At 43.0% G+C, this 14,998-nt stretch overlaps 1 protein-coding gene across 1 annotated transcript; it reads left to right on the top strand.

The window, feature by feature from the left end:
* Positions 1–107: 107 nt before the first annotated feature.
* LOC129678610 (dihydrolipoyllysine-residue succinyltransferase component of 2-oxoglutarate dehydrogenase complex, mitochondrial) lies at positions 108–13,098 on the top strand (the record flags this gene model as incomplete). Its single annotated transcript, XM_055609485.1, is given in 9 exon segments — positions 108–141; positions 3,616–3,664; positions 6,689–6,744; positions 6,871–6,945; positions 7,150–7,205; positions 7,700–7,811; positions 11,139–11,291; positions 11,984–12,060; positions 13,001–13,098. Coding segments are annotated over 9 exon segments (710 nt in total), but the record flags the coding sequence as incomplete, so codon positions are not given.
* Between the last annotated feature and the right edge of the window lie 1,900 nt (positions 13,099–14,998).

Raw genomic sequence — 14,998 nt, 5'->3', positions numbered from 1 at the left:
ACCTGTCAGCAGCACGTTAAACGTGCACTTAAAAAAAAAAAAAAAAAAGAATGTTTCTTCCCTCTTTTCATTTTGGGTGACGTCGATAATGTCTTCTTTCTCAACAGGGGAACTGCCCTCTAGGGAGACGTTCCCTGCCTGGTAAGTTCTGCCCTTGCGGTCATCTAAAATGCTCTTCTCGTGGGCAGAGCACTGTGTGAGGAGATCGGAGGAAAGTTTCCTCTCATGGCATTTAAAGACAGTGAATTCAGATGGATGCGACGCAAAATGCTCCTTAAGTATAACGACTGTCATTTATTCACTCGGCACATGATTACTGGGATTCTGCTTTTTGTGCTGAATTTACGCCGTCAGGCACTGAGCTAAGTACTTATTAGAGATAAACAGTAGTTTAAAAGGTCTGGTCCTCCCGGAGCTTAAGGCTTAAGAGAAACACGAATTGCTGACCAAATGGTTGAATTGTGTAGGAAACATGAGTGTGGACAGAACGGATTTCTTTAAGTAGGTGACTTTAAAGCTGTGACTTGGAGGATGTGACAGAGCCAGTGGAGTGAAGAGCGGGAGAGAGAGAGAGAGAGAAAGGGATAGCATCCATGAAGTCAGTAAAGAATGAAACGTTTGTGGTATTCTTTTGGAATTGGAAACAAAGTGACTTGCCAGAGACTTTAATGAAAGGAAACAGTATCCTCAAGTAAATTATGGGGTAGAGGCTCTTGGGGGTTTAGATTTTTTTTTTTTCCTTGAATTTATTTTTCTCTATGTGTATGTGCTTGCTTGCCCTTATGTCCCATGGAGGCCAGAAGAGGTGTCTGATCCCCTGTAATTGGAGTTACAGGTGGTTGTGAAATGCCTGGCGTGGGTACCGGGAACTCTTCCTGGGTTCTCACTACTAAGCCATCTCTCCGGCACCAGAAGTTTTGATACTTCATTCTCATAGTTGTGTGTGGGGTTTCATTGTTTCAGGTGGAGGGAGAGAGAAAGTTATTAACCATTAATCTTACATAGCTTACTTTTAATCCTATGCCTGGCAAACATTAATCCCGCCCTGCCTTTTTTTTTTTGAGACAGAGTCTTGCTGTTTAGCATTGGCTGGCCAAGAGCTCACTATGTAGACCAGGCTGGCCTTCCATTTCTTCTCCTGCCCCTGCCTCTGAGTCTGCAAGCTAGGATTACAAGCTTGTGCTACCACATCTGGCTGAGGAAGAATATTTGTTCAAAGTTCAATCTTGCTGTAGGTTTTCTTGTGCCAAACATTGTTCTGAAAGCTTTCCGTGCATTTTGGGTTAATCATAACCAAATGAGATTTAGTTATCTGTCTTTCACAAAAGCATATTCCAAGACAAGGGGTTAGCTTTCTAGGCCAAGGTCACTCAGCCAAAACGATTGCTTAGATCAGGCCCACCTGACTCCTTCTCTGCTTTACTGACTGAAGAAGTGTTCTCATTTACTTGTCTGTGTCTGAATGTCAGGGTCTGGCGCAGCCCAGGCTGAACTCAAACTATGTAAGTAGCCCAAGGCTGATGTCTCACTTTTGCTCTTCCTGCCTCTACTTCCCAAGTGCTGGGGTCACAGGAGTGCACCACTCTGCCTGTTTTTATGTCATGCTGGGGCTGAAGCCCAGGCTTTGTGCTTGCTGGGCGCAACTCTTACCAGTCAACTGAGCTATGTCCCACCCTGTCAATAGACTCGGGTGCTTACTAGGCCCAATGCTCTGCTAGGTGATAGGGATACAGATGGCCTCTATCGGCCAGACACTCCTGGGCTAGTTAGATAGACAGAGCAAATACACACATGTGCACATCAGGACAAACTAACATTGTGGTTACTAGGAAGTACAGGATGTGAGGCGAGGGAGCATGATAAAGCCCAGCCTGGGAAGCTAGAGAGTAGAGGGACTGTTGGTAAAGGCCGCCCCAGAGAAGTGACACTTAAGATGAGACTTAAAGAATGCATAAGTTAGCTAGGGAAATGGTATTCCCGGGAAAGGGGGGTACTTGTGCAAACGTTGCCAAGCGGGAAGAGACTCGGCCAGTTGTAGAAATGGAAAGCTGAAAGTGCAGAGGAGGCTTGGTGGGGGACTGGAAGGGGCTTGGACTTTATCCCAGGTCAGGCGGACTTAAGGCCTCTAGCACATTTCATAGTGCGATCTCAGTCATAACCTTTCTTTTCAGCTGGGAATGCTGAAAGTTGGCAGAAGTGTCTTCTCCGCAATTTAAGCTGTGAGGAAAAGGAAAAGCCTTGTGCTTAGGGGTTGGCATCTTGACTCAAATTAGGCTAGTTACCAACCTAGTTGTATATGAAATAGGAATAATGGCAGGTGGCCATTCTACTTCAGGGAGTTTCTATGAGAATGGAAATGAAGAAGCCTTTGTGTGAAATCGCTTTATGAGCCTACAGTACGTACAAATAAAACTTGTTATAGGATAAACTTTGTATTGGACTCCAGTTTCAAAAACACTGTGTGGGTTGCTGTGTTCTTGTTCAAAGACAAGAAGGCTCTGCTTAGAATCTGCTGTAGTCACTGGCTGCTGAATACAGAGATGAGTGACCGACCTGACTCGGGGACCGTTCATGAGGAGTATACATAAGGACCTGCCGTGCTCAGTTGGTGTCTGTACACATAGTATAGTTGTTAGTAGACACAAATAACAACAAAGGAAACATAAGCAATAATATACTCAGAAGAAGCAGCTGTGGTTGGTAGATATTGGGGAAATGAATTTATGATAAGAACAGTTGTGATGAATTTACGACAAGAAGGAGGAAGGTCTTCTCCTTCCCTCTCCCTCTTTTTTTTGCTTTCTCTTAAACCCAAGGATCATTTTATTAGAACTTGAGAGAAAAACAGCAGGTCAGGCAAACTATGAGTCTAGCAGCTGCCAGGAGAAGGGAGATAGCCAGGTCTTTTGAGTTAGGGTCCAAGAAAGCACACATGTTCAGCAGTGGAAGTTGTGGGCCGGCAGCTGTAGAAAGGGCAGAGAGTCTTGACAGAAACAGAATCTCACAGTGTCAAGGAGAGCATTCTTGGGCCTTTGGCCAGGGTCCAGAAAAAAGAAAGGACAACTTACACTTTTTGAATTGAAACTCACAGGGATTCATCTTTTGCTAAGAGTGATCAGGTGCAAGACTTCAGAGGAAGGTAAGCGGACAGGGAGAGAGATGATTTTGCTCAGTTATAGGACAAACTAAAGAACTTTCTAGCCTCCTGCACTTAAACCCAGATCAGCTACCCTGCCTCATGCTAGGTTATATGAAGCCACAAGCTAAGCTACCATGTGTCTTATTTTCGAGTTCCAATTATATTTGATAACTTGGGGAATAGAGATGTTTTATTATGCAGATGTAGGCTAATACACATTAGCAACTTTTTAAGCAGGTAGATTGCACCACTCTCGGGGCATCAGATCTCTTTCCTGTCAAGTGCATGTCTGCTCTTGATGCCCATACTTGTTCTCTGCCAATAGGTAGCAAACTTGAGACCAGGGTTCCAGATGATAAAGATTATGTCATTGCCTGCAGTTGATCCTCTGTCGGGGGCCACGGGGTGAATAGTTCCATTTACTATACTGTGTAAAATACGAGCTGCTGACTAAGGGTTGTTTTGTTTTTTTTCAGGGCTCTCCTTATGTCAGGGACCAAGTTACCCTGACAGCAGGAAGATGGTGTAAGTATCACCGGCTAATACAGATATGTGGCCGTGGCTAATTTGCTTAGGCACAGATTTTAAATTTGAACATTGGACACGTTCACAGACCTCCAGTCATAGAAATTGAGGATATTAGAATGAATCCATAGACCAACCTTGATGGCCATTGTCATTTTTATTATAATCTGTCTTTGTCATCAGTTCAGTGTTTGGACAAAAAGTATTCTGGATCGTCTCAGGTAGTTAAAATATAATGAGAGTTAACTTGGAACTGCTTTAAATGAGAATGGGTATGGAAGAGTACCTAATATTCTAGTTGGATACAAGTGCAGCTGAGGGGTTTGAGGTCACATTTGTTTTGAAATTAAGAGCATTTTCTTGGTAACATAGTTACTCGGTTTAAAATCAGCAAAAGCAAAAGACCAGTTTACCCTAGGACTTTTGACTGGTTTGGTAGGAATGCTGTTGTTGCATAATGGAGAGTTTGGAGGAGGGCCATCCACGTGTGGTCCAGATTAACTTGTACTTGTGAATGTTGTTTTGAGTTACTTTGCATTCCAAGTATTGTTGCGTGCTGAGAGGCTACTTTCGAGTACCCTCTTCAAGAACTGTGGGGCAGCCTTGTTCACAGGCTGAAGTGCTGGCAGGAGAGCTTGCTTGTTATGTATCGCAGTATGTTTAGCTTTCATTCCTATTAGAAGTGCTATTAGGAATATACTCCTAAAATTTTGGTTGGTTGTTGGTTTTTTTTTCAAGACAGGATTTCTCTGTATAGTCCTTGCTATCTAGAACTAGCTCTGTAGACTAGGCTGGCCTCAAACTCAGATCCTCCGAGTACTGGGCTTAAAAGCATGCACCACCATGCCTGGTTTTGAAAATTGCATTTCTAGGAATCTATACTGAAAAAAATTACATATTCAAAGCTCTAGTGTTTTAGCATGTTCCCACTATGAAAAGTAGGAAATAAAAGATTTACAGAATATGCCGTTTTTGATGTGTAATTCCATTATAAAATTATTTTTCCTGTTTCTAATATTCTGCTTATTATTTAGCATACACATATGTGAACATGTAATGCTTTCATAATTTAAGAAAGTGATTTCCAGAGTCAGAACATTACTTGTGCAGTTTAAATGAAAATTGGAGCAATCAGGAGTAATCATGCCTTTATGTAATAAATATAACACATAACTATTTGAAATTCATTGTGGAAAATCTGAACTCCAGCTGAGTCACCCTGAGTTGTGTCCGGCTAGTCATACGGTCTGTGTGTAGCATACTGTCACTTTTTCTATGCATGTCTTTTTTGTTTAAAAGATCTTTACCCCAAAACCTCCTTATTTCATTAGTTTGTGTGGTAGTGGTGATGGGAGCACTCCATGGCACATATATGGAGTTCAGAGAACAACTTGCAGAAAGTCGGTTCTCTGTTTTCCACTATGTAGGTCCCGGGGGAATTGAACTCAGGTCATTAGGCTTGACAGAACCTTATCCACTGAGCCACCTCACCTGCTTAAAAGATCTTTTAATGTAAAACTTTTTTACTTTGTTTTTATTTAACAGGTAATTACATATTTCAAAAGGCAAAAAATGGCTATTAACAATTTGGTTTTTTGGGTGTTTGTTTGTTTGTTTGTTTGTTTTCCAAAACAGGGTCTCTCTGTGTAGTGCTGGCTGTCCTGGAACTAGACTGGCCTCAAACCTGCCTCTGCCTCCTGAGTGTTGGGGTTAACTCACCACCGCCTGGCAACAAGTTTTTGTTTTTTTTTGTTTTTTGTTTTTTTTGTTTTGTTTTGTTTTAAATGCTTGTCCTCTAGCACATCAAACACCTCTTCCCAGAGGTGGCCAGTGCACCAGCTTTCTAGGTGTCTGCCAGAGCAGCCCTGCATTTCCACGTCAGCTGTTAGTCTTTGCCCGTGAACGTGTGCTTTTGTTGGTGGTTATGTATGTGTACAAAGTTTATACGCAGCACTCGGTGTTCTGTGTTTTACGTTATAAAGTTATCCTTGCATAAAAGTAAAAAGGCCAGAAAGCAATTAAGTCTACTTATGTATTGTAAAGATACATATTGAGGTGTAGTGGTGCATGCCTTTAATCCCAGCATTGAGGAAACAGAGGCAAGCAGATGAGTTTGAGGCCAGCCTGTTCTACAGAAAGAGTTTCTGTACCAGGGCTACAGGGTGATTCCCTGTCTCAACATTCCACCCCCCCCCAAACTCCCCCCAAAAGAAAGCTGTTGATAATATTCCCTAGATGTGTAAAAAGTGAATTTTCCATCACTGTAACTTACTCTCCCAAACCATTGAGTGACAGATAGCCTTAGTAACTGTGGGTGTCTATATCTTTCGTTCTTCAGAAGTAACTGTTCATGAGTGTGCACACAGGCTGATAGATAGAGCTTTCCAGCGTGTTTAAATGGCCTGGTTTTGAAGTTCCTCTCAGTGAGTGTAGGAAGGCAGATGTGCTGCCTCTTTGCAAGGGGATGGTAATAGGAAATAGCATGTAGGGGGGCTTTTTTCTTTTTCTTTTTTCTTTTATTCTTTGTGGGGGAGTTGGTGGTTGCTTAAAGCTTTGTTTGCTTTTTGCTTCTGAATTTACTATCATCTGCTGCCTTATCTGATCCAAATCTAATCCTGAGGATAGAAACACCTTTGTTTTGGGCATATCAGTGTGCATTGCTGAGGATATGCCATGTATCTTAGATTTGGTTAAAGAACTCCAATTGGGAAGAGAAATCATTTTTGGTTAGTTTGCAAAGGACCACAATTCTTTTTACTTAATAGAACCAGTATGTCTTCCTCTTTAGAGAAGTGACATTTCATTATAGTATGGGGCACTGTCTAAGGTGCCTAGGCTATCAGGTGTTGGGGTCCTACCTGCTGAGTCAGACTCTCTTTGGGTCTGGCCTGCCATGTGTGCTTTGACGAGTTCCCCTGTATGAAACTCAGGATTTGCCAGTTTAAAGAGGTAACCCATGGTACCTGGACTAGATTGAAGTATTGTGGTTCACATTCTAAAAGAGTTAACATGTTTCTTTTGTAGCATTAACAACGGTAATGTCTTCAGTGTTCGCTTCTTCCAAACCACGGCTGTGTGCAGTAAGTACCTGATTTCTTGTGAATGGAATTTTACTAGAAAGAACAACAACAGGTCGAGTTTATTAAAGAAAACCATTAAAAAGACAAAATGAGCACTTGTGATTTTCCTGTTTTCTTTTTCCCTAGAGAATGATGTGATTACGGTCCAAACCCCAGCGTTTGCAGAGTCCGTCACAGAGGGAGATGTCAGGTGGGAGAAAGGTGAGCCTTCATCTCTTCCAGCTTAAGCAAAAACTAAGGTCTGTCCTCCATGCACCCCGCCAGTGGCACCTGGGCCCCCTCCACCTTTCCTTTTCCCTGTTTACCTGCTTCCTTCCAGTCCTGTAGGAAAGTGCTCTCTAACACAGCAGGCCAGCAGGGGACCAGAGGCTCGCAGCTAACAGGCACTCTTGGACTGTCTTTCAGCTGTTGGAGATGCAGTTGCAGAAGATGAAGTGGTGTGTGAGATTGAGACAGACAAGGTGGGTCTATCCTAGATCAGTGCCTTGTCCTTCATGTCAGTCTAAGGAAAGAGATACAGGGACTTACTGTTCAGAGAGAAGGGTGGACTAGCTCTAACCTCAGTTGTAAAAGTTCTTGAGGGCAGCATGAGAAAAGTTATTACAGTTTAATTTTGGTTATTCTAATCTAATTTTATGTACTTTAGTAACTTTAATCTAGTAGCTATTTTTGTTTTCTTTGTGGATCCTGGCTGCTGTCAGTGTTTTTTCCTTGTGTCACTTAGAGTGACTAAAGTTTGTTTTACTGTTTCTAAGAAAGGACAGAAGGTGAATCCTCACAGTAGCAGTGATTGATCTTTATCTGGCTGAAAATGTGGCCTTAGGTATTTCTGTGTGCAGAGATGTAACACCATATGTACCATGACATAGATGTAACCACATTGCAGCTCTTATGACTCATCCTGTAGGTGCTGATACAGGTGTGGACTCTGTCTTCATCTCTCTTTTTTTTCCAGACTTCTGTGCAGGTTCCATCACCAGCAAATGGCATCATTGAAGCTCTTTTGGTACCTGATGGGGGCAAAGTTGAAGGAGGAACTCCTCTGTTCACACTCAGGAAAACTGGTGGTAAAGAAGCTCTCCTGGTGGTCAAGGTTTCCAGTGTTTTCCCGTAGGGTTGGGGCTGAGCACGCTGTCCTAGCAACTCACAAAGCCACAGACCAGCATTCTAGTTACCTAGTTGAGGGATAAGAGGGATCCTGCTAATACATGGTGAACTTTAATTGTCAAGTTCTAAAACAACAAGGGCAATTTTTAAAAAAAATAGCCCCATAATACTTTTCATATTTCTCAGATTGAACCTTTTTTGGTGTTGTTTTGGTCTGTTTGTTTTGTTTCCAAGACAGGGTTTCTCTGTGTAGCCTTGGCTGTCCTGGACGTGCTTTGTAGACCAGGCTGGCCTCAAACACAGAGATCTGCCTGCCTCTGCTTCCCCAGTCATGTGCCACTGTTCCCGGTGACTGAACCTTTCCTTAAAGAACTAAGAGAAGTCAAGAGTCAGAAGATGGCCATTTTCCCCACACTGACCTGAGTCACTTGGAGCCTTAAAAATTACAGATGAAAAGGCTTTGAGATCTTGAGATTCTGATTTATTACCTCGATATAATAGTTGGATTGCTGTTACCATTTTGAAGTGTTCCCCTAAGTGATTCTGACATATAGTCAGGCCTCAGAGCCACTGTTTAGAAGTAAGAATTACAGTCTTAGGGTGTCTGTTGTAGTCAATTCCGTGTAGTTTTCTTTCTTTATATCTTGTGTGTGTGCGCACGTGCGTGTGTGTGTGTATGTATGTAGTGTGGAAAGGCATGTGTGTGGATGTCGGCAAATAGCTTGAGTCAGTTTTTTCTTCCTGCCATGTAGGTACTAGGGATCAAACTCGGGCTGTCAGGTTTGGTGCTAGGTGTTTTTACTACTGAATCACCTTCCTCTGTGTAGTTTCTTTCCACATGTGACATCGTAGGAAAGGTTGGCATATCTCTTTGGAAGAAATGCCGAAGAAAGGTGTGTATATGTCTGTACTGAACCTTATAATCACTGCTAGAGATTAGAAAATCTGCTTTTCTGACTTTCACATGAAGATTTTTTTGTATTTATGTCATTTAACTGTTAAAGTAGTCAAGTAAAAAGATGATAGATTGGACCATTGAGGTTGGTCAGGCCAAAATAAAGTTCAAAGTGAGATAAAAAGTCTAAAGTAGCTAGGAAGAGTGGATCTGTCACTTTAAGTCCACCCTCTCCCCCCAAATATCTGCCTCTTGGAATGTGTATGCTCGTGTGTGTGCAGGTATGTGGGGTTGGGGCATAGGGTCAGAGGACAATCTTGGGTGTTGGTCCTCACTTTCCAACTTGTTTGAGACAAAGTTTCTTAGTTCTCTGCTGCATAGACCATGGCTCAAGAGATTCCAAGATTTATCCTGCCTCCATCTACCTACCTTCCTGCCATGGGAGGACAGGGATTGTCTCCACTGCACCCAGCTTTATGTTGGTTCTGGGGGAGTGAACTCAGATCCTCATGCCAACAGAGCAAATGCTTTATGATCCCTCTCTCCAGTATGAACTGTCTTTTTTTTTTTTTTGTGAGAAGGTCTGTAGCCTTGGCTGGCCCACAACTCCATATGTAGAGGCTGCCCTCAATTTCACAGAGATCTGCCTGTCTCTGCTTCCCAAGTACTGGGTTTAAAGGTTTGTGCCACAGTACCTGGTTTTATCTTTTTTTTTTTTTTTTTTTGCTTCCTTTTGTTGTTGTTGGTATTTGTTTGTTTGAGATGGGTTTCTTTGTGTAGCCCTGGCTGCCTTTGAACTCAGTCTGTAGACCAGGCTGGCCTCGAACTCACAGAGACCTGCCTTCTTCTGCCTTCCGAGTTCTGTGATTAAAGGCGTGTGCCATCACTGCCTGGCTCTTCAGTATTTACCTTTAAAATAAAATTCTTTAAAATATAAAACTGGATATAGTGCCCATATTAAAGTTGTGGATTTACTACTTGAACATCTCATTGTTTTCTCTTAAGAGACTTAAGAAGAGTCATCCTGGATGAAATTCTTTGAACTGTTTATTAATCTTTATTTTTTGTTTGTGTATGAAAGAGAGGAGATGGAATGGGAGAATATGAATGAATGTGCAGGAATGAATGCAGGTACTCTTAGAGTCCAGGAATAGGCATTGACTCCCTTGGAGCTAGAGTTATAGGCAGTTATGACCTGTCTTGAGTGCATGCTGGGAACTGAACTCAGGTCTTCTGCAAGAGCAATATGTACTGTGAACCCTTGAGCCATCTCTCCAGGCCCCAAAGTAAAATATTTATCAAATGCTTATTTAAGATTAAAGAGTTGAGAGGCTGGAGAGATGGCTCAGCGATTCAGAGTATGTACTGCTCCTGCAGAGGGCCCAAGTTCACTTCCCAGGACCTAACATGGCAACTCAGGATTGTCTGAAATTTCAGCTCCTGGGGTTCCCGTGAGCCTGTCTGGCCATCTGCGCTCATATGCACATACCCTCATGCAGATACACACATAAACACAGATGAAATTATAAAAATAAGTCTTTAATTTTTTTTTAAATTTTTAATGGTTAAGAGTATTCCTTCTGCCTAACAATGGTGGCTCACACCTTTTATTTATTTGTTTATTTGTTTGTTTGTTTGTTTGTTGGCTCATTCTTTTACTTGAGAGGGAGAAGCAGGTGGACTTCTGAGTTTGAGGCTTGCCTGCTCTACAGAGACTTCTAGGACAGGGCTATGCAGAGAAGTTGTGGAGGGAGTATTTCTTGTGTAGGTTATGTTAAAATAGAAGATGATTGCAGTTATAGAAGTATGCTGCAGTTATATCTGCATCGTGACATTTCTACTTCGGTTATTTTTATTAAAACTGGTTCTCTAGCTGTGGGTGGTGGTGTTTTGGGGGAAATAACCCTTTCACAGGGGTCGTCTGAGAATATCTGCATATCAGAGATTTGCATTATGATTCTTGACAGTGGCAGAATTACAGTTATGAAGTAGCAACAAGATAATTTTATGGTTGGGGGTCACCACAACATGAGGAACACCCTTTAACACATGTTAAAGGGTCACAGTGTTAGGAAAGATGGGAATCACTGCTTGACCTTTTCATTTCCTTGGGCTTAGTGGGTGACAGTACTTGCTGAATTTGAAAGCCAGTAGATGTTAATATTTGTGAAATCAGGAAAGCAGCTGAGATGAGCTAGTAGGACATTTAGGGAGTCCTGAGAATAGTGGCTTTTGTCAGTATCTATCACTTGATGCTTTGTCCATTGTAAATACCTAGGAGACATTTGTTAAAGGATTGGAAATAGACCTTTGTCTCTAAATCCTCTGTCATAGCTGCAGTTCAGTTGCTTTGTGTCCTAAGTGGTGCCATCTCTCTCTTTTTTTCATCCAGCTGCTCCTGCTAAGGCCAAACCAGCTGAAGCTCCTGCTGCAGCCCCCAAAGCAAAGCCTGAAGCACCGGGAGCCCCTCCTCCCCCTGCAGCACCTGTGCCCACTCAAATGCCACCAGCGCCCTCACCCTCACAACTTTCTTCTAGCAAACCAGGTAAGATCCTGTATAAGTTAATTGCCTCGTTGTCATAACAAAACGCCTCACGAAAGGCAACTTAAACATTTATTTTGGCTCGTTTTGAGGATGAGACTCCTTCATGTCAGGAAAGGTATGGTGTCAGAGTGTGAGGCAGATGGTCATAGCTTTGCAGCCTGGCAAGCAGGAAAGATTAACACTGTTGCTCCATTCACTTACTTTCTTTTCTGACTTCACTCGCAGACCCCAGACCACTCTACAGTGCTACCCACATTCAGGGCGAGCCTTCCCACTCTGAGAGTGAGACATTCAGTTTTCTCTGCAAACACCGTCAGAGGTTCTGAATCCTGCCAAATTGACAGTCAAGGTTAATCCTCACAGTCTCTGACCCCCCCTTGTCCCTGTGGCAGAGGTCACTTTGTCTGATGCCATGTCCCCTCACAGGTGCAGTCTTGATGGCATGGCTCTTACCACACCAGGTTGGCTGCTTTGTAGAGAGTCCTCTAGATGCTTAAGAACTGGATTTGCAAACCAGCTTTTTATTTATGTGATTATATGACATTAGTTTCATTACTTCTCTGAGAATATTGTTCATCTGTGAGTTTGCAGTGATGCTGATAAATCTCAGTGTTTTGAGGATAAAGTGTTAATATGCTGTGAAAGTATTGCTTCCCACATCAGATGTAGCTGTACCTGCTCTTCATTTTCAGTGTCTGCAATAAAACCCACTGCTGCCCCTCCATTGGCCGAACCAGGAACTGCCAAAGGTCTGCGTTCAGAGCATCGGGTAAGCCTCTGATGACTTCTTGGAAAATGGTGGAGGGTCTCTATGGAGAGTAACAGAGAGGGATTTTTGCCTTGAGGGATTAGAAAGTTACTTGTTCATGGTCTCATAACCGTCAGATAGTATAACAAGAACACAGTGTCTGAACACTTGTCTGGCAGATTTTCTACTATATTACGCTGCCGCTGCAGTGCTTCAAATTGAGAATAGTAGCACATTTCTTCCTTCCCACAGTGACTTCACAGACTAGTCTGCTGAGAGCCCTGCTTCAGGACTTCTGTAACACTTCACTGTGGCTGGGGGCCAGTGGGGCCAGATTGTTGCATTGTAACAATAAGCTGTCAGAGCAGACACAAAACCCCAAGGAAGCATGGCCACAAGTGTGGGTTCTTTGTCTGAGAATACTTCCTAAAAATACCTTAGCCTCAAAAGCTTGTTTTTGAGTTTCCGTTCCCCAAGTGGCTGTTCTCACGCAAGTCTTTATCAGCAGAAGTTGCCCTGTCTGTACTGCCTCTTAAACTGGCTGGCTCTATGCCACAGTCTTCTTTTGTAAATTGGTTTTGGTTTTTAAATCACATTATTTCCTGAGCCCCTCTGTTCTTGGTCAAATCTTAGGCATTTCTGAGTGAATACTTTGGTCTCTGAGTCTGTGTTTTTATTCTGAGGCTACTCAGGAAAGAGGAAGCTTGTAGCTTTAACTGTAATGATTGGGCCCAGCATGTAGCACATGCCGTTAAGCCCAGTACTTGAGAGGCAGAGGCAGGAAGATCTCTCTAGCCACCGTGGTCTACACAGATGAGAGTTCTAGCCTAACCAGGACTACATAGCAAGACCCTGTCTCAAAAACGAAACAGGGCTTGCCATCCATCCATAGCAGATTTAGTTCTCTCACCGACTGGGGACTGAAGTCAGATTGTCAACTCTTGTTCCTCTTTCCTTTCAGGAAAAAATGAACAGGATGCGGCAGCGCATTGCTCAGCGGCTGAAGGAAGCCCAGAATACATGTGCAATGCTGACGACTTTTAATGAGATTGACATGAGGTGGGTTCTCTAGTCCTTCTAGTCTGTGTCTCTTGTAGAACATGTGAACTTACCCTAGTCCTTACCAAATGTTGATTCCAAAAATAGCTTGACCAGGGATAGGTATTACTCTGCTTTGTTCATTGTTGACTTACACAGTATGACCCAATTGTTTAATTCACTAATTTAGTTTCTTAATACTATGGCTGCGTCCTCTGCAACATAAAAAGCATAGCCTTTTGAACTTTCATGCCTTAACTACTATGAACTTTGATAAATTAGCCTAATGTAGTCATTTTTGTTGCTTAGGTTTTTATACTTACTTTTACTTATGTCTGTGTATTGGGGGTTCCTACAGAGTTACAAGTGGTTGGGAGGCCCTTGACATGAGTGCCAGGAATCATACTGGGGTCTTCAGGAAGGGCAGTATGTGCTCATAACTGCTCCAGCCTCTGTTTTGTTTTTGAGGCAGGGTCACAACTATGTAGAGCAGGCTAGCCTTGAACTCTATATGTAGACAGGCTGGCCTTGGACTCACAGAGTTGCCTGCCTATGCCTCCCAAGTATTGGGATTAAAAATGTGTGCCATCATGCCAACCTGTTTGTTTGTATTGTTTGTTGTTTTTGAGACAAGGTCTGTGTTGCCCAGGCTGGGTTTGGACTCTCTTTGTAGCTGAGGATGATGGTGATGGTGCCGCCATGCCCTGCTGATAGTAGTGCTCCACTTCCTGCTACCCCTTGGAATGGGAAAGTCTTCACAACTTGCCTAGAACCAGGACACCACACGCGGCCTCCCTCCCTCCCTCCCTCCCTCCCTCCCTCCCTTCCTCCCTCCCTCCCTCCCTCCCTTCCTTCCTTCCTTTTTTTTTTTTCCGAGACAGGGTTTCTCTGTGTATTCTTAGCTGAGCTGGACTCATTTTGTAGATCAGGCTGGTCTTGAACTCACAGGGATCACCTGCCTCTGCTTCCCAGAGTGCAGGGATTACAGGCGTGTGCCACCGCACCCATCTTCCACTTGGCTTCTTTTTAAGTGACTCTTTTTTTTTTTTTTTCCAGACTTACTTACTTTATCATGTATACAATGTTTTGCCTGCGTGTACACCTGAACGACAGAAGAGAGCACTAGATTTCACTACAGATGGTTATGAGCCACCATGTGGTTGCTGGGAATTGAACTCAGGTCCTCTGGAAGAGCAAGCAGTGCTCTTAACCTCTGAGCCATCTCTCCAGCCCCCTAAGTGACTATTTCTTGTGTATATTCCCAAGCAACTAAGAATCCAGCAGGCACAAGGGCAGAGACTTGCCACCTTTCACTCTACCCAGTTTTGGTTATGGAATTGGAACTAAGTTAAGGTCTTTGTATGTGTGTATGTGTGTATGTATGTATATGTGTACACACACACACACACACACACACACACACACACACACACACACACATACACACACACATATGAGTGTGCAGGTGTGCATGCATGCATATAAAAGCCATAGATCAACTTCAGTTGTTGCTCTTGGGAGTCCTCTACCTGGCCGGTGAGTCAGGTTTCTGCCAGCCTGGAGTTTGTTGAATAGGTTAAGCTGGCCAGCCAGCGAGCCACAGGGATCTGCACGTCTCCTACCTTCCCAACAGTCAGAGTTCAAGTGTTGCCACTAAACCCAAGAATTTTTGTTTGTTTTTATGTGGATCTTGGAGTTCAAACTTAGGTCCTCATGCTTGCTGGGAACTGAGGTATCTTCCCCAGGCTCCAAATAGGTTGAATTCTAAAATATAAACTTCAGTTTATTTCACCTGTTCCTGTAATGAGCTAATTGTTGATTTACTCGTTTTCTTCAAAATTTTGATGTGTGCAAGTATCAGCATTGTGGGGAAGAGAAAATGGTTTTATTTAATAAGTATTTTAAGTGTTTATCATATGCA

The sequence above is a fragment of the Psammomys obesus genome, unplaced genomic scaffold (assembly GCF_907164565.1).
Source record: "Psammomys obesus unplaced genomic scaffold, mPsaObe1.curated_primary_1811, whole genome shotgun sequence".
NCBI lineage: Eukaryota > Metazoa > Chordata > Mammalia > Rodentia > Muridae > Psammomys > Psammomys obesus.
This window is presented reverse-complemented; position numbering and strand designations above follow the sequence as displayed.